At 36.5% G+C, this 18,433-nt stretch overlaps 1 protein-coding gene across 4 annotated transcripts in view; it reads left to right on the top strand.

Annotated features, from left to right (window-relative positions):
* Positions 1–18,433, top strand: part of LOC109094683 (angiopoietin-1) — a 141,725-nt gene that overhangs the window by 85,003 nt on the left and 38,289 nt on the right. The window contains exon 1 of one of the 4 annotated variants that reach the window (XM_042744738.1): positions 8,452–9,261. The exons of the other annotated variants lie outside the window; for them this stretch is intronic. Coding sequence (XP_042600672.1) covers positions 8,908–9,261 — 354 coding nt within the window. The 5' untranslated portion in view covers positions 8,452–8,907. Of the gene's footprint in view, positions 1–8,451; positions 9,262–18,433 lie in introns of those variants that run through there. 4 annotated transcript variants of the gene reach the window in all.

Genomic DNA, 18,433 nt, shown 5'->3' with positions numbered 1-18,433 from the left:
TTTTTGGACATATCGCCATGTTTCCAGGTTCCACAATGCCTCACTTTTCTTTGGGTAACAGGGTGTCAAGTGGTCCTTTGAGTGGGGGGAATATGAATGAATATAAGTGCACAAATGCTTCATCAAGCATGTTTGTGAAAAGCCATGTAGCTTTCATACTACGCTCTAGATAGGGAGCAGTTAGGGTTTTCAAAACTAAATATTTACTTTTACATTTTATGAAGATGTAATGCAAGCTTAAGCGTTTAGGAGGTCATTTGTCTAGACTGTTTTCAAGTTCTGACAGTGCAGGTGTTTAGGTTTGAAATGATCCTTGCTTAATGATTTTTAGAGTAGGTGAGACTCTTAAAAGGCTTGTTTTATAATGTTTAACTTGAGTGTGTTTATTGACTTATCACAATTTTTCATTTGGCTCCATTCATATTCTATAGTATAATGAATGTTTGGGTTAACACACAGCCTTTCTGTATGCCTGTTTCAGTGAAACACAACCTCATAGTTTTCAAAACCTTGCCAGAAAGTTACCACAATTTACAACAATCAAACTTGACTGAATGACATGACAAATTATATATGTATTTAAAAAGCATGTGTTGTATACACAATAAAAACATACTGCTCAACAGAGACCAAAGATTTGTAAACTTACACTACGGATCAAAAGATTGGGGTTAGTAAGATTTTTTTCTTTTCTTTTTTTTGAAATAATTTTTTTTTTTTTTCAGCAAGAATGCATTACACAGATCAGAAGTTACAGTAAGCAGATTTATAATGTTTCAGAAGATTTCAATTTCAGGTAAATGCTGATCTTTTGGACTTCCTAGGCCGTCCAAACTGCTATCTTCACCATTAAAGGATTATGATGTTGACAGAACTGACAAAACCCTGTCCTGTCTTGTGTGGGGTCTGTAATTCTTAATGATGCCCTTACGACCTGTTGATAGAGGGATGGGACGGGAATGACCTTGTTTCAGAGCTTTGTCAGACTCCTTAAGTCCATTCTTCATGTGAGAGAGGAAAAGAGCTTTTATAGTTATGTTCTTGTTAGTAAAAAAGGGACTTAGCATAGTTTTCCCAGTGCATTATCCAAACTCTGACAAAACACACTGCTTGTCTTCACGACAATGCAGATGTTCCAAGTAATATGCAATCAGCACATCATTTTATCACATCATCAGCACAAGTTTTAGGGTCAAACAGCAGAGTTGGGAAAACTTTGAATCAGTTATTGGGAATCAATTGCATACGTACAGAATGGTGAATTGCACTGAATAGCAATTAAAATAAAATCCACACATCCACACAGTCACACAACATAAAGAACAGAAATAGAAATTTTATTTCTTCCCTTTCAATTCATAATCTGTCTGTTTGCTACCTTCAAATTAAGTTCAGTAATTGAATTTAAAACTCATTCTGAGTTTAATTCTGAATAACACAATCATGGTGGACAGCATGGGTGTATCAGTTTGGGGTGTTTCATATTGCATGAGTAATATCCACAGAATATGTGTGACCTGAAGTCATTGTGCTCTCAACAACCACATGTGTGTGATCTCACACACTCATGTTTGATCTGATATTGAAAATGGTGTACATGCAGTTTTCAAGTACTAGGAAAAGTATATAAAACCATTTCAGCATGAAGTCATGACCCTCCCTTGTATAAGATGACAAGCGGCGTTCCAGGCACAGAAAATCCACCTTGACAAATGGCATCATGTTTGGAGTAGTAACCAAACCAACTGCAAAAACACAAGCCAACAATTAGCTGAGTAAGAAGATAGCCAGGATTCAGACGATGTCAAACCTGTGTATGATCTCAGCTGATTCCACCCAGGATAACCACAGAAAAGGTCTTCAATTAGTGCACTTGGAGACAAATGTGTGTCAATGTGTGCTGCTACTCTCCCATCTGTCCTCACAGAGAATCAAATTTCCATAGGGGTGAAGTGGAAAAGAGTGACAGACCTCCATCCCTGACAGCAGAGTATCACACACAGAGATCTGAGTGCTCTGATTTGCGGGTAATGCGTGTAATCAGGGAAACCCAATGCATGGAACTGCCTCAAACCACAGAAGACAGTGCAGCATGTTCCCTTAATTACACAGTGAAAATTCCTTGATGGTGACTGCAGGAGTGTGGGAAGATAGATTTTGAAGTAGTTTTACCAGGTGGCACCACCTTTCACTACAGGCTTGATTTGTAATGAAGTTTTGGCATTGTAGTTTAGTGGTCAGCACAGTCTTGGTGCTCAAGTGGGAAATGCAAGTTTGAATTGTTCTGATGCTGGTTCATCTCATTTTTCCTGTCTCATCTCTAGTTTTACAGTTAATAAATTGGAAAAAAAGAAAAAAAAGAGAAACCAGTTCTGTTTTCTGATGAACCACTTTTAAAAGGCTTTTTAGATTCAGGTTAATCAGCTTAATGTGTTAAAACAGTTTCGTGGCCTAATGGATAGAGAGTCTGAGTTGTAACCTGAAGGTTGTGGGTTTGAGTCTCAGGTCCAGCAGGGATTGTAGGTGGGGGGAGTGAATGTACAGCGCTCTCTTCCACCCTCAATACCACGACTGAGGTGAGAACCTTGAGCAAGGCACCGAACCCCCAAATGTTCCCCAGGCGCCGCAGCATTGGCTGCCCACTGCTCCGCTTGGCCACATATCACTTCACTTTCACTTTAGTTGAAAAAAAAATTCTTAATTTTTATGGAAAAAAGCGGCCAGTGAATGCCGAATCTTTATCATAAAGTGACACTATAGATTGCCCTTAAATTTACAGTACAAAACGTATTTCATTAACTGAAATAATGTTTATATACCAAATTACTAAAATTTGCTTTTTACATTTAGTAAAACATTTATGTAACAAAAATCCCTAAAGTACATAACAGAACTTTAAAACAGTTGTTTTGATGAAAGAAATTATCAAATGTCAGGTGTCATTTACATTTTGTTTCACTGTAAATTATACATTACATTATTACATTTAATATAAAAATTAAATGTATAACTTTTTTACTCCCAAGAACCGTATATTCAACAGTATTTAACTATAAAATTATTTAAAGTGACTAGTTAATTTTGTTAAAGTAACCATTTAACAGTTTTTTACTGTAGCATTTTATTGTCCTTTACCATTAAAATTTAGATTAAAAAAAAAAAATGCTTTTTTTTTCTTCTTTTTTTTAAGAAAAGCTTATTTCCAGATAACAGCAAATTTGACTTTGAGGACATTTACCTGTTGTTTTTCTATTGATTAGATACACACATAGTCTGAAATAAGAACTTGCTATTGTGTTTAAAAACTGACTTTGTTAAATTTAATTAAATGTAACCAGTTTTACCTATTGAAGCTACAATATTAATAGTTAAATTGTAATGTAAGTATGAAAGCATTGCCTTCAATTCTCTAATAATAACTTTACCTCAGTGGAAAATTTTGCTCTTCTTTCTTTCCCAGTCCATGTCATTGTAGCGTACAGGTTCTGTGGAAGTACGGGAAATGCATGTTGACCTAAGGGAGGGAGTCAGATGAGGTATGGTTCCAGATTCTTTGTAAACACTCTTATAAGGAGCAGCTCCTCCCATGGCCTGGAAAGATAAGAGACCAACAGCAGCAAGCACTTGTTTTAGAACAGCCTTGATCAAAGAGATTATGAGCACTAACAGAGCTGAGAACTTAAACATTCTGGCTTTGAATGTGCAATGATCTCAGACATCATACATCAGCGAGCACCTGGGATGAAGCCTGCACACACAGCCCACAACAAGATAGATCTCATGTTTTGAGGAAATGTCAAGCTTTATTGGGAGTCCTAGTCCTACAGTAGCTTTCATTTGTTCATTGTCAGTAAACTACCTGTTAGCAATTCCATTTATGTCAACGGCAGTTGATGGCACACACAGTCCGTGAAGTACACGGACTAGATACTGACATCTTTGTTTTATGCTACTTTATTGTATACTGTATGTTGACTGTACAGTGTACCAAGTAACAAAAAATGATTCTTTAATCAATCTCATATCATTCAAAACCTGAATTACTTTTTCTTTATGACAAAGGTGAGAGTACAGAGCTCTGGACATGATATGCAGGGGAGCAAAACAAATTGTGTGCATGAATTAAGAATCCATTGCCATGACTTATAAATTTGTTCCCTCATTTTAAATAGTAAAAAACTAGAAATCGCAGGCATGTTGTAATACTTAATTTCCTCATTTTCATTTAGTTAAATTGCAGCCATGAGAGAATAAATTAATAAAATCTTAATTAGTGGACACAATTTATATTTTTTCTGCATGCCAATGAGTAAATTTAAGACTATAATAATAAGACTCCTTCCATCAAATATGCCAAAGAATATAAATGTTAAAATTAATAGATAGCTATTTTTAAATGGCTTAAATTTGTAGAAATTACATTGTTTTGATAAATAAAAACCACATTGAATAATTATTATGACAAATTGACTGAATAAATATGAAAATGTTTTTACAATCCATAATTTAACTAATTTCCAAAACAACACTGAGTTTGTACTTTAGTTATTATGAGTTATTTTGAGTTTGCAATGTGAGAAATCCAAGCAAATTGTTTTTAGAGGAAACTAAATCAGTTAAAGGGGTCATTATCATTAAACAAAAAAAAAAAAACTTTGACATTAACAGATCAGATACTTTACTGTAAATAAAGTCCCTGATCATTTCAGTCTGACTTTAACTGACACATTTCATCTTCAGTTGTTTTATGAATATCATGATGGGATGGAAGCTTTTCAAAAAGGCTGATGTACTGTATGTTGTTGCCAAATGAGGGACAGCTAAAACCTATATACTGTGAAGTGGTAGAAATGCACATGAAAATAAAATTACAACTGGGAAAAAAAAAGAAAAAAAAGAAAAAGACAAAATCCATTAATAAAATATCATGTTAAATTATTGCATTTATAGTAACAATGCTTGCATATGTCTCTGTGTGACCTTAGCACATCTGGGCACTGTAATCAAGACTATAAACATAGATGTGCTGTATAGCTTTAGAAGGACAGGTACAAGAGTGCATATTCCATAAACTTGACATGAACTTTAGCATCAGTAAGGAAGACAGAGGGTTGCTTTGACATACCTAGACCTCAGTATGCTCTGTTAGTTTTGCCCAAGAGAACTGATCTGAGATGAGCTGTCCACAGCAGGAGTTTGAGACTAATAGCTGCTGGTGTCATTCTTCCAACAGTTTACAATTTATGACATCATCCCGGTCGTCATGTGCCATGCCGGGCTGTTTAAAGAATCAATCAAATCATCTGTCCTAAAGAATTAGACTAAGGTGCAAGAATGCAGACTAAACATGTCTTTCTCTTCACTTTTCTTTCTCTTTCGGACTCATGGACATGGTCATGAGTGCAATACACTCTCTTTTACTCCTCCTCTTTTATTTCTGTCTTTTCTTTTATCCTTTTAGCAATCCAATTCATTTTCCCTGTGCATCCACTTAAAGCCACTTGTGTTTCTTTGAACTTGGATTTCTGAAGGAAGACGGTTGCATAGTCACCACAAAACATAAAAAATTTGCACCAGCCATTGAAATGCCACTTTCAATTGGATGTGTTGAGCTGGCCGGGCTTGATATGCTATCAAATGAGACATTGAGAGCCTTTAGTGTGACAAATATGAATGAGGCTGTTTTCCCCCTTGGGGAACCAATGAACTGAGAGGCCTCGGTTATGGATGGGATGAACTGGTCCATTGAAGGTGGAAGAATGCGGCTGTGTGACATATTAGTGCTTGGTAATTATCCATTGAAATGGATGAATAAGTCCACTGGCAGTGGTTCAGCTTCGTCATCGACAGAAAACCCCCCCTGTGAGTAAATGTTTTGCCAGACCCTAGCCGCAGGAAAATAATTGAGACAATGAAGAGCTCATCACGTTCAAATTGCCATTGTTATCTTTGGCGTTTTTTGTACCGGCTTCTTTATGCCTTTGTGCTAGAGTCGTCTGCAAGCTACAGATTATTTCGTAAAACTGCTACAGTTGCACTTTTATTGCATTAAGTACTCATTTGTTTTCTTGAACATAGATGAACTTTACCATTTGAAACATCTTTAGCAAAAATAAAGCTGAAAGAACAATATTATATATACAGTACTTTTGTCAAAAGTATGATGGTACTCTGTGGTCTGTGATGAAAAAGTTGGGATTCTAAGCAGTTAAAATGCAGCATGAATAAGATGTTTGTTTTCTCGCAGCATGTTCTATGTTTACATTCCAGCGAAGACTTTGGTGTGTAGATTACACAAATCAATAATGACGTGTAAATATCCACAGTTTGTGCATTTCCCTGAAAACTTGAGTGAAAGCCAAATCACATAGTGTTCATCACGTTGGTCTTTTAAGTTCTGACCTACTACACTGTAAACATAATGTAATGCCTTTGATTCAGTGGGAAACTAAACCTTGTGTTGCTTCTCTTCTAAATCAGTGGTTTTCAACTGGCTTTGCTTCAGGACTCTAAATTGGATATCAAGTGGGGACAAAAATGTCCTTACAAAATCTAACATTGAGTATACTGATATTGACATTAATGCCAAAGACGCAACTATATGGAGATATTTAAATATATATTGCATTTACATGTAAGCATTTTCCAAATTCTGTTGCTTCTACCAAATAAAGATGAATTTATACCAAAATACTTGTTAATAACTAAAGGAAATGTTTTCTCCTTCCATTTTTTTATTGATTGATTAATTAATTCATATATTTATGCATCCATCCCATCTTAATTGTTTCATTTCGGATTGTTTTTCCCCACTGTCCGTGACAGTCATTTTGCATTTTTTTCCCCTTGCGGTCTGTGATAAAAAAAAATTAAAATAAAAAAAACCTGTGGTCCATTTTTGGGCCACAGACTACCGGAGAAAAATGGTTCTAAATTTACTATGTTTGATTATTTTTATTATTATTATTTTATCAGTTATCATTCTAATCCAAAATTCACTTATTTTGCTACTTGTATGGTATTGAGACAGACGCCTATATTTTAGATATGGGGGTGTGGCGTCAGATTTCAGATAAATGTTTACTCATGCTTTAAAAGTTAAGACTGCTCAGTGTTATTCTGGGCTCTTTATCTTGGGGCGCCTACAACCAATTTAGAAACCGCGAGGAGGAGGGCTGTTATGAGGATTACTGCACTGAGTCATTGTCTCATAGTCAGTGTACTAAGAACCGTTCAGTCTTTATCTGCCAGCAAGGTTGCCATAGTAGGCGACGAGAAAAAAGCTTGGGGGCTTTAATTGGAACTTGACCTTTGACCTCTTGTCTCCAAACACAGTTTTCTGCCAACTGTTGGGTTTCGGTTTGAGACCAGCTCTTTGTTTTTGTCTCACAATAGTTAGTTGGGTGCAGAGATGAGAAAGCTGGTCCAAGATCAGTGTAAATAGGATGCCTGTTCCAATGTAGTGCTGTCTCCTCTGATGATGCAGCTCCTCCATCAGGCCAGTGCTAGATTTCAGTATTTGTTTTTATGAAAACAAGAGGGAGATGCTGTGAATTGCAGGCTTGTGTTTTTGATGGGAGCAGAGTTTCACAATGTCACATTCCATGTGTTGTTTCACACAAATTTGTGAAGGCTGAAAAAGCTGTTACTAATTTTCTTCTTTGGTGACTAGACTTTTGAACTTTTCTTAAGTTTTAAAGAGACAGATCTATCTATCTATCTATCTATCTATCTATCTATCTATCTATCTATCTATCTATCTATCTATCTATCTATCTATCTATCTATCTATCTATCTGTCTGTCTGTCTGTCTGTCTGTTTGTCTGTCTGTCATGAAAACTTGACTATTTATTTTCTATAAAACACAAAATGTAAGTTTTGCTAAATTTTAAATGCTTCTTTTTCCATACAATAAATGTGGATAATGTTAGGTTATACAAAACTATTATAAAAGCATGACAACACTCAATCCATGAGACCTGTGCACTTTATTCCAAATCTTCTGAAGCCATATATTAGTTTTATATGAGATATGATATTTTATATATTTATATGAAAATCAAGTGTTTTATTTTCTGAAAATACCTTAACAGCAATAGTCATGTATAAGGCAGAGTGCAGCATGGACTCTTCTTGTGTTCCACAGCATGAAGAAGGATAAGTAGGAAAGACATGAAAATAAGTAAGTGATTACCTCTGTTTTCTTTTATGCAAACAAATGTACAGTATATAGTCAAAGTTCATCAGGTGGATGTGTCCGTGTGTATGTTACTGAAGGTTCAGTGTACTGGAGTTAGGGCTACTACACAAACATAGGGTCAAGAAAGCTTGTAAAATGATCCTCAAGCACTGAGAACATCCTCTTTGCTGGGGTCCCGCTACGCTTCACTTTCCTTTTCACTCTCTCTCTCACACACACGCACACACACACGTACGCACACGCATTCCTCTCCAGTCACTGTGAGGGGCAGGCTCAGAGCATGCTAGAAGCCCAGAGCAAAGTCATTCAGTCGCACGGTCACACAGAGAGGAAACGTAGAGAGAGAGAGAGAGAGAGAGAGTGCCAGGGGAGGTCTGACAACACTCCAGACTACATCTTCATGGACGCTGTCTTGCTTTCTTCATAACTGCACAGCTGCATTTCACATGCACTTCTAGCAACAGTTTCTCAAGGCTTCAGTTTTTCCCCAACTTGATATAAAGACAGGAAGTGTCTTGAGAGCCAGTGACAGGATCAATAATGATCTCCAGGCAACGGTCCAGTCTGGACATGATCACCACGTGCCCCAGGCCATCCGTACATCTTTGCTCGTACTGATTCCACCTGACTTTGGACTGAAGGAACCGAGGGCACCCTCAAACGAACTTTGATATTTGCGACCTCACCCTCCTCTCCAGCTCCTGCCATGTGGTGGGGTTGGTTCATGTGCCGCTGCTTGTCCCTGGTAGCGCTGCTGGTGGTAGCATACTGCGGAGGGGCTGAGCAAAGAAGAGGAGCAGAAGAAGGACTCAGAAGCTCCACGGCGAAAGCTAACAGCAGCAGCGGTCGGAAATATCACCGGATCCAACACGGACAGTGTAGCTACACTTTTATCCTTCCGGAGGGTGATGGAGGCGCTTGTCGAGACTTTAAAGCGGGCACGCCATACGGTGCAAATGCACTTCAGCGGGATGCACCTCAACCTGAAGCAGATTTCTCCAACCAAAAGATCCAGCAGCTGGAGCACGTCATGGAGAACTATACGCAATGGTTACAAAAGGTGAGTTCTATTAAGTTGCACAATGGATGATCGCACAATTATCCCAATTTCTTTATACACAATTATGTAGTTGATGTAGTTTGCGTAAGCTGAGAGGAGCGAATGAACAGCTGTTCTTCAGTAGAGTGGCAGAGAGGAAAGAAAAGTGTTTTTAAAGTCTGAAATGCAAAGTTTGGTGTGTGAAAACTAAGGATATGCATGTCAGAACTGTTTACGAGTCTAAAGCCGACAGGGATCAGCACTGTTCTTGATGCTGAGCACTTGGACTGTTGGGTTGTCATCTAAAACTGTTTAGACAACAGTTAAACATCAACAGTTTTTTCTCAACTGCATTCTTGGCAGATGTTCAGATGCCAGATTGTAAGGATGTGTTTTATGGTCACTGCACTATGAGTTTTGCATCAAGGCAAGCTTTACAATAACAGACCTGTCTTATTAAAAGCATTATGTTGGCCACTTTAGCTGTCAGAAACGTGATTTACATCAACACAGATCGCTCTGTTCAGCAGCTGTCTGCTCACACTGCACGACGTAACCGCCTGGCAGGGGAGTCTCGCTCGAGCAGCGTCTGGCTGATTTTGCAGATGTTCAGGTGGACTCCACACATTGCGCTGATGGCGGGTTGTCAGTCACCCAAATGGTAGTCGGGCGCGCTGTCTCTTTAATGACAGGAAGTCAGGCAGACCCCCGGGAGTGCTTGAAGGAAGAGCGAGGAGGATCTATCCTTCTATTATAAGCTAAGCTTTAACTGTCCTGGCAGATATCAGCATGGCTTTCTAATGGTTTCTAAAAGCATCAGCTTACTCCCCGTCCCTGTACAATCCACCCTAAATGATTGAGAGTTTGTTGTTTTTCGTAAACTTTAACCAAAGTTGACAGAAATTTAATTTATGCAGCAGAATATATATATATATATATATATATATATATATATATATATATATATATATATATATATATATATATATATATATATATATATATATATAAAATATTAGTTTTATTTGATTAAAACATATTTACTAAATTTCCAAAAATCTATATATATATATAAAATAATTAAGATTCCAGATTTTCAATAGTTGTATCTTAGCCAAATATTGTCCTATCCTAACAAACCATACATCAATGGAAAGCTTTTATTTAGCTTTATTTTATTTTATATTTATTCATCTTTCAGATGATGTATAAATCTTAATTTCGAAAAATTGACCCTTTGACTGGTTTTGTGGTCCAGGGTCACATATATTTAAAAATATAGTGCCATTTGTTTAGATAGGTGCATGCATTTGTGTAGCAATTTTATTCACTCCTGTATAAAAGAAAAGTGCTTGATCTTTTAAATTACTACATAATTAAATTTTTATTTCGCTATAATTATTATAGTTCAATTATAATGGTTGTACCATACTGGTCAGTCACCAAGTAGTTAATGATAATTGCTTCACAAACAGAAACACCTACAGAAACAACCAAAGGGTTCTTGGCATGGATAACTCATCTAACATTGACTTTGTCACATTCATTAGACAAACAAACCATATTTATCTAAAACACACTCTTATTTATCAGTATTGTGATCTTGGTGAGTAGTCTGAGATTAATTATTTGAATCTCTCTGTTTATTTTCATAAAACATAACCTGAACTTTGAACATATATGATGGATTACATGAAGAGTTTGGAATTAATTGTTCTTAACAATGTCATTTAGATTTCTCAAACTCAAGTTTCTCTCTCTTTCTTTTTATTTTCTCAAGTATAGTATGCACTGAATGCAAACCGTTTTTTTCCATATGTGTAACCTGTTTCATACTCGGTTCATTTTTGTTGAATAGACATGATGATTAAGTGTTACATAATGAAGGAATGGGTGGGCCCTGTCCATTTTTTAAAAACAATCTAATGTGATGCTTTTAAGTAAAAGTCATGGCTGCAACATGAACATCATTCTATCTTTTTATCTAAAGGGCTCCTTCCAAACGGTCAAATCCCACTAGCTTTTCTCAGCATTTACATTATCGTCTTCATTTTGCAATGCCATCCAACTTAATTATACTGATGGATATAAAACAGCTACAGATTAGTATTTGCAGACACTTGTAAGATCCTTTTTTTAAAAGGAAAACAAAATCTCACTTGGCTCCATTTTAGACAGAGTCGGCTGAAATAATATTGTGGTGCAATGGTTAAAAACAAAAGAATGAAAGAAAGAAAAATAAAAGCCTTTTACCAGGACATGCACGCTATCAAAAGACATACTACGTTTCAGTATGTCAGAGTTCATAAAAAAGCAAACTGGCAGTTCATGCAGTCTGAATTCTACACTAGTGAGTAAGTGGCTTATCATAAAATATAGTGAAAGGAGTATAAGCACATCTGCTAACATTAAGGTCACTTTTCCTCCTTACTGAGACTTTAAGCGGGAAAAAAACAAACTGTACCTTACTCCGGTTAGACGATGTTAATAGATCTTGACAGAAAAAGGTTGTTTTGTTCAGTAGCTCTACTTGAGGAATTAAGCCATTTTTTTTTGTATTTGAAATGTAACAGGACAGATAGCACAAGAAAGCTTGTTTTAGTGGAATGAGCTATGAGGCACAGGCCTAATTCAGGCTAATTGTGCTTAAGGCACATGAGGATGCAGTTAACATATTTCATGGGACAGCAGATGAAGTGTCCTGCACTGGTCTATCTGTCTTAATCAAGTGAGCTGTGACTGTGGAGTAATTCTTAATACCACTCAAGCTGTAGGCTGATGAAAGACTGCAGATAGTGACTAGTCTGTTGTTTGAGGTGCGGAGGGGTCTGTGTGGGGTCGATGTACGTTCACTGTGGAATTCTGCTGTGCCGGGGGAAGAGCGTATCCCGATGACATTCTTGTCCAGTCAAAGGTGGCTTCTGTTTGTCCAAGGATTATCTCAGAAGCAGGAATGGTCCAAAGAGGGAGACTTTTGTGGACTGACTGTGATCTTTTATCGTTTGTTACAGGAAACGGACCACTTGAGGATGTATCTAGCTATCCTCTGCTAACCTCAATGAAGGTTTATTGAAGGGATGCTTTTAAACATGAGAGTAGGGCAAAGAAAGGTATTATCCAGTTCCTTGGATATCTGATCACAATTTTAAGTTGATAGTTCATCGTTTACTCAACCTCATGTCATTCCAATCCCATGACTTAATTTTTTTTCTGTGGAACACAATGTCCTGACTGTTTGTTTTCATATAATCAAAGTGAAATGGATCCATTTTTTAAAATAAATTAATACTTTTGTTCAGCAAAGATGCATTAGATTTATGAACAGTAAGACATGTATAATGTCACACAAGTTTCTTATTTCAAATAAATGCTGTTCTTCTGAACATTTTCTGTTAATCAAAAAATCCTGAAAATATTTATCACAGGTTTCACAAAAATAATGATAAGAAATGTTTCTTAAGCATTAAATCAGCATATTACAATGATTTCTGAAGGATCATGTCACACTGAAGTCTGAAGTAATGGCTGCAAAAAATTCAGCTTTGCCATCACAGGAATAAATCATATATATATATATATATATATATATATATATATATATATATATATATATATATATATATATATATATATATGCATGTATAAATATACTGTATATATTTACTTTGAGGATATAATTTTAAAACAACGACAATAAAATTGTCATTTTGGGTGAACTATTTACTTAAGCATTAACGTTACATAAATGTTCTATCAGAGACTCTAAATGCCTTAAAGTCTGATCGTCTCTAAAGCCAGTGGATTTCGTTCTGTCAGCAGGGCCTGAGGTCCACTTTGGACAAAGCTCAAGCTACTGGCGTGTCACATGTGGGAGCCGTCAGGGGACTGGAAGTGATAGATCTTCACACTCGGTGTTCAAAGAAAACTTTTTCCGAGCTCATGTTTCTGAGGATAGTGCGTCTTGCCAAGTAGCACTTTAGATTTAAAAGCACACATTCGAAACCTAGCCCTGTGAAATTCCCATTGTTCTGCTCGACCCTCAGTTTGGATATTGGGGACTAGAGTGAAATGGAAAGGTTAATCCCGGCGCTCAAGAGGGTTTCCTTCACTGAAGGTATTCATGAAGACTGTGGACCCTCACTCGGCCACACAGTATGTCTAAAAAGCCAAAGCAGGACTGAGCTATTTTAGGGGCGACCTCCTTTGTGTCAGAGTTTATTTTGCTGATAGAAGCAGCCAAAAGCAACAAGCTGGGTGAAGCGGAGTAAACGTTCACTTAACCGACTAAAAAGCTCTTCCTTCCTGTTTCATAGCTTTTACACGCACCAGAACAGTGCCACGTTTATCTGAGCACCACAGAGAGATGTTACTACTCCAAATGTAATACTTGTGACAGGTGAAAGCAAAACTGGAGGCGAATAAATATGAAAAACAATACACTGCTGTCACCATTTCTTTAAAAAATAAAGACTTGAAAAATAGCATGCACTTAACATGTTATTTTCTTTCATAGCAATTTAAAAATATACATATTTCTTGATATTTTATGCTGCTTTTTCGAAGTACTTTACCCCACCTGTATTTCATCTGGGTTGTTAGGATAACTCAGCCATGTCTGTTTGATAAAGGGCAGAGAAAACCCCCTGAAATGTATACCCTAAACCCTAATTAATTGGCCACTAAATGTATTGCTAATTTTGTAAATTGTCCTAACTCTCTGCCACATCATTGTAGGCCACTTAATGTATTTATGAGGTCAAATTTCCATATGTGACTTTAATAAATTGCCCTCTGGTGCACACTCGCTTTAGGATTAATGTGAATTTAATTGTCTTTTTTTTTCGTTAGGTGTTTTGGGCTTTTGGTTTTCCAAAAATGGCCTCAGGTTAAAAGTTAATGTGTCCTGAATAAAATGAGAATGTTTTGTTATATCTTTTGGCATTAGTGTTGCCCTGGAATATTTTCTTTGGAAAATGGTGTTACTGTTTGCATTAAAAATATCCCTTTTTTTTTTTTTTTTTTTTTTTTTTTTTTTTATTAAAATAATTTTTTTTTTTTTTTTTTTTATTGAAATAGACATGGGCATTTTTTAAACCTGAGCTTTTTCTTTTCCCACTATATGTGAGAGCTTCTTTTTTTTAAACTTTGTGTGATTAACATAGGTTATACTTTTTCTTTTCTTTTCTCAAGAGGCTTGTTAAAGATTTTTTTCTTCTTCTTTTCAGTATTTGACATCTAGTGTAATTAATAACTTTTGAAACAGTGCGAGCGTGCCATTGATTTCAGAGATTGTCAGATGTTTTTTGCATATTCCTTGTGCAGTCATGATTTTTGGTTTGGCTCCTAAACTAGTTTAGAAATGTAATTTAACAGTTTAAATAATGAAAATTGTTGTGAGAAATATGTAAATGATCCTCAAAGCAGATGAGAATTTCTTAGCTTGACTAAATGCACGTTTTTACAAAGTAAATCTACATATTACCACTTCTATTCTCTCGTTCATTAAAACTGGAACTGCGTGACGCTGATAAACCCAAAGGAGAGAAGGTCCTGGTAGGATGGGATTTCCTGCATGACCCATTATATGCTACTTCTGAGTGGGGTCCCATTGCAGCTGTTGCTTTAGGAATGACTATGAATGTCTTCATTGGTCCCAGTTAGCCTGAGGTCTCAAGACCAATATTTCAGCTTATCTAGTGTTTAAATACATCAACTTTTCCATGAAATCGATTCAAAACATCAGATCAGTGGATTAAAGAGTGCTATGGATGACTCTTGGGCCAAACTGGAAAATTGTTGAACAAAGAGAGGCAGATAAGTAATGAGCAATAATGTAACCCTCCCTATGGGAAAAGGAAAGAGGACTGAGTCAAGAAAGAACAGGAAATCAAAAATGTGTGTGTGTAATTGTGTGGGACAGAGTATTTGGATGAATTATGTTTTCTCTTATCATTCTCACAATAAGGTTTTTGTAACACTTGTGCTGTATCTGAGCCACAGGTCTTGCTTCTTACTAGACGCATCCCTGCCAGAACTCAGGGAGTAGTTTGTTTTATCAGTTTTCTTTTCATAAATATTTTTTTTAATGATCTGAACAATAGGGTGAAAGCACATATTAAGTTAACTGATGCCAATCTTACAGTATGATCTCCATTAAAAAGATAAATTGGACTGTAAGCTTAACAGACAGTTACAGACAAGTTGAAAACCTAGGCTTACAAGTGATGGTGCAAGATATTTGCAGAAAACTTTCCTTCAAACCTTTGGGGGCTTTAAATGGATAGTTCACCCAAAACTGAAATTCTGTCATTATTTGCATATATTCTAAGGCTGTGCGAAGGAGAATTGAACTAATAGTTCTTTTACATGCAGTTAGTCCCCATGGGAACATACTTTCAAGCTTAAAAGTAAAGTTTCATTTAAAAAAAAAGTGGTTCATATGACTTGTTTGCTGTATTCCAAGTGTTCTGATGTCATATGAAAGCTTTGTGTGAGAAAAAGACTCTAAATCTAAGCTATAATTCGACAATAAACCTCCCATGTTTGTTCCAGTGAGCTGTTAACCACTGTGACTGAATCATTAATTCTTTGAGCTGAACTTGAAGATTGGATTGGTCCAATTCATAAATGAATCATTCAAATCCATTTTGTGAACTGAAAATGATCCGACTCAAAGGATCCAAGAATTAAACATCTATAGCCATTTCTGTATAAATGAGAGCAAATATCAACCTAAATTTCAATCTATTTCTGGCACAAAGCTATCAGATGTCTTCATAAGAACTGAAATGTAGAGCATAAACCGTATGTACCACTTTCATGATACTTCAGTAGCGCATGTGTGCTTTTTGAAACTTGAAAGCTTCGCTCCCCATTCAGTGCGTTTGCATGCAAAAAGCAACCAGCAGAATTCTTTACATTTCTCTTTTTGTGTTCCATAGAAGAAAGAAACTCATACAGGTTTGTAATGACATGAAGGTGATTAACTGATAACAGAATGTTCATCTTTGTTTGAACTAATCCTATGAAATATACGTTTGCAGAGTAGCAGCATGTTTGCAGCCGTTTTCCATTAGAGGAGACTTTGTCATCATTTCCTGATTTTCAATAACTGTTTTCTTAAGTTATAACGCAGGCACAAGAAATAATCGCGTGCTTCATACCTAAGCGGCATGTGGTTGGATATTATGTCTGCGTTGTGGTTTAGCGGTTTTTGGCCACAAACGATGTGACACCCACAGCCCCTCACATCCTACGCCCCTCTGGGGTTCATCTGAACCCTGACCAGCATCATGTTTGCCTTGTCTGGGCCGTCGTCCAGGCTTCTCACATTCCATCTTGTACCAGGGGTGTGGCTGTCAGGAAGGGCTGCGTATAATTGCTGAAGACGGCGATATAAGCCCCTCACCTCCTCCTACACTCTCATCAATCTGAAAGCAACCTGAACCGGTGGTTAATAGAAACGGGTCAAAGATTGTTCCACATTGTGCCATCAGAGGTGGAAAACAGCTGCGACTTCAATAAGTAGTAACTGTGTGTAATTTACATTCAATTACCTTGTGATGGAGGCACTTTAAAGTATTAACTGCACAGGTAAGGTCTTGACTCCGTTCACTGAGTATTTTAATCACCTCTTGGGGAGAAAGTGATTTTAGAGTCGATTTCTGCACCAGACGGAATTGCAAAGGTTTCTAAACAGGTTTTCCTTACACTGCTGCAGCAAACGTGTCTCAAATTCAACACTGCGCTAATCAAACCATTTCATGAGGTCTGTAATTCAACATAATGTAAAGCTAAAAGCGCAGTGGAGATAAAGGAATATTAAAAGCATAGATGTCAACCATCAGGCTTTGGCAGGAAGCTATCTTGTTCCACACTCCTCTTAAAATGCTGAGAGAATGCATGATGTGAGTGCATTACTGAGTGAAGAGTGTGTGTGAATGGATCTCTGGCTTGTGTCTATAAGACTGATCTTCTACGTGTCAGTGTTTTGACACCCGTGTGTCATTTACAGATCTGTTCCTGTGCTTATCTGAGAGGTGGTATACATGCACCATGCACAGAGCCACACTAATAGCTGTTTAATAGTGTGCAGGCTTGCGTGGATAGACCTGGTTTAATCGTTTTCTCTTATACAAGTTATTTATGGTCTTGTCTACCAATGCAAAAGTCTTTCTTCTACTCCCTCACACTTTCCTCCCATCACTCTATTTTTGTATTCCTTTTTTCTCCCCTCTTCCCTCCTTCTGCTTGGCCACAAAACAACTTGCACAGACACAAAAGGGGCCTCTAAATTATACGGTGTTGAATAGTGTGACAACACAATGCCACAAGTAAGGCAGCAAGTCCCCGTCTGTGCTGGGCTGCCCACATAGAGTTCAGAAGGGATGTTAGAGCCTGTCATCTCTGGGCTGATTTCTGTCTTTCTATGTTTGCAATGTATATGCATGCACGATTTTATGCACTTTTACAGAGAAAAATAATTAATCATCAGACCATTGCATTGGAAACATACTGATGCCTTGAGACACCAAAAAAGAGAGAAAGTCCTGGGGAAAAGAAGGGGAAAGTAGTATTTTTATTGGCATATTTTATAAGCATCATTAATTTTTTTTGTTTTTTTTCTCCATGTATTTTAATCTTTATATACATTGTAATTATATAGTAAAAATTATAGCAAAATAAATGGTTACACTTCATTTTAAGGTGTCCTTTTTTGAGTGTACTTATACATTTAGATACTGAGTAATATTAATTAACTACATGTACTTACTATATGGTTAGGGTTAGGATTAGGGTTTGGCTTAGGGTTACCTGCATGTAATTATGCATCCTTTATTGTTATTATAATAATAAGTACATGTAACATGTAACAAGGGAACCTTAAAATAAAGTGTTACCATTCATTCATTGTTATTACTTTTTCAGTTATCCAACACTCCTAATGCTGTATTTTTTATATATATATATATATATATATATATATATATATATATATATATATATATATATATATATATATATATATATATAGTCATCAGAATTATCCTTTCTGCTTAAAATAAATTCCAGCATGTTGTCTCTGTGTGATTTACTCAGATATGGATATATGTCCATACTCGGATAACTCTGACAGCAGAGAACTGTCTGTTTGGTTTTTTTGTGATTAGCTTGGTCATGTTTGGAATTTCAA

This window comes from Cyprinus carpio, chromosome B19, assembly GCF_018340385.1.
Source record: "Cyprinus carpio isolate SPL01 chromosome B19, ASM1834038v1, whole genome shotgun sequence".
NCBI lineage: Eukaryota > Metazoa > Chordata > Actinopteri > Cypriniformes > Cyprinidae > Cyprinus > Cyprinus carpio.
This window is presented reverse-complemented; position numbering and strand designations above follow the sequence as displayed.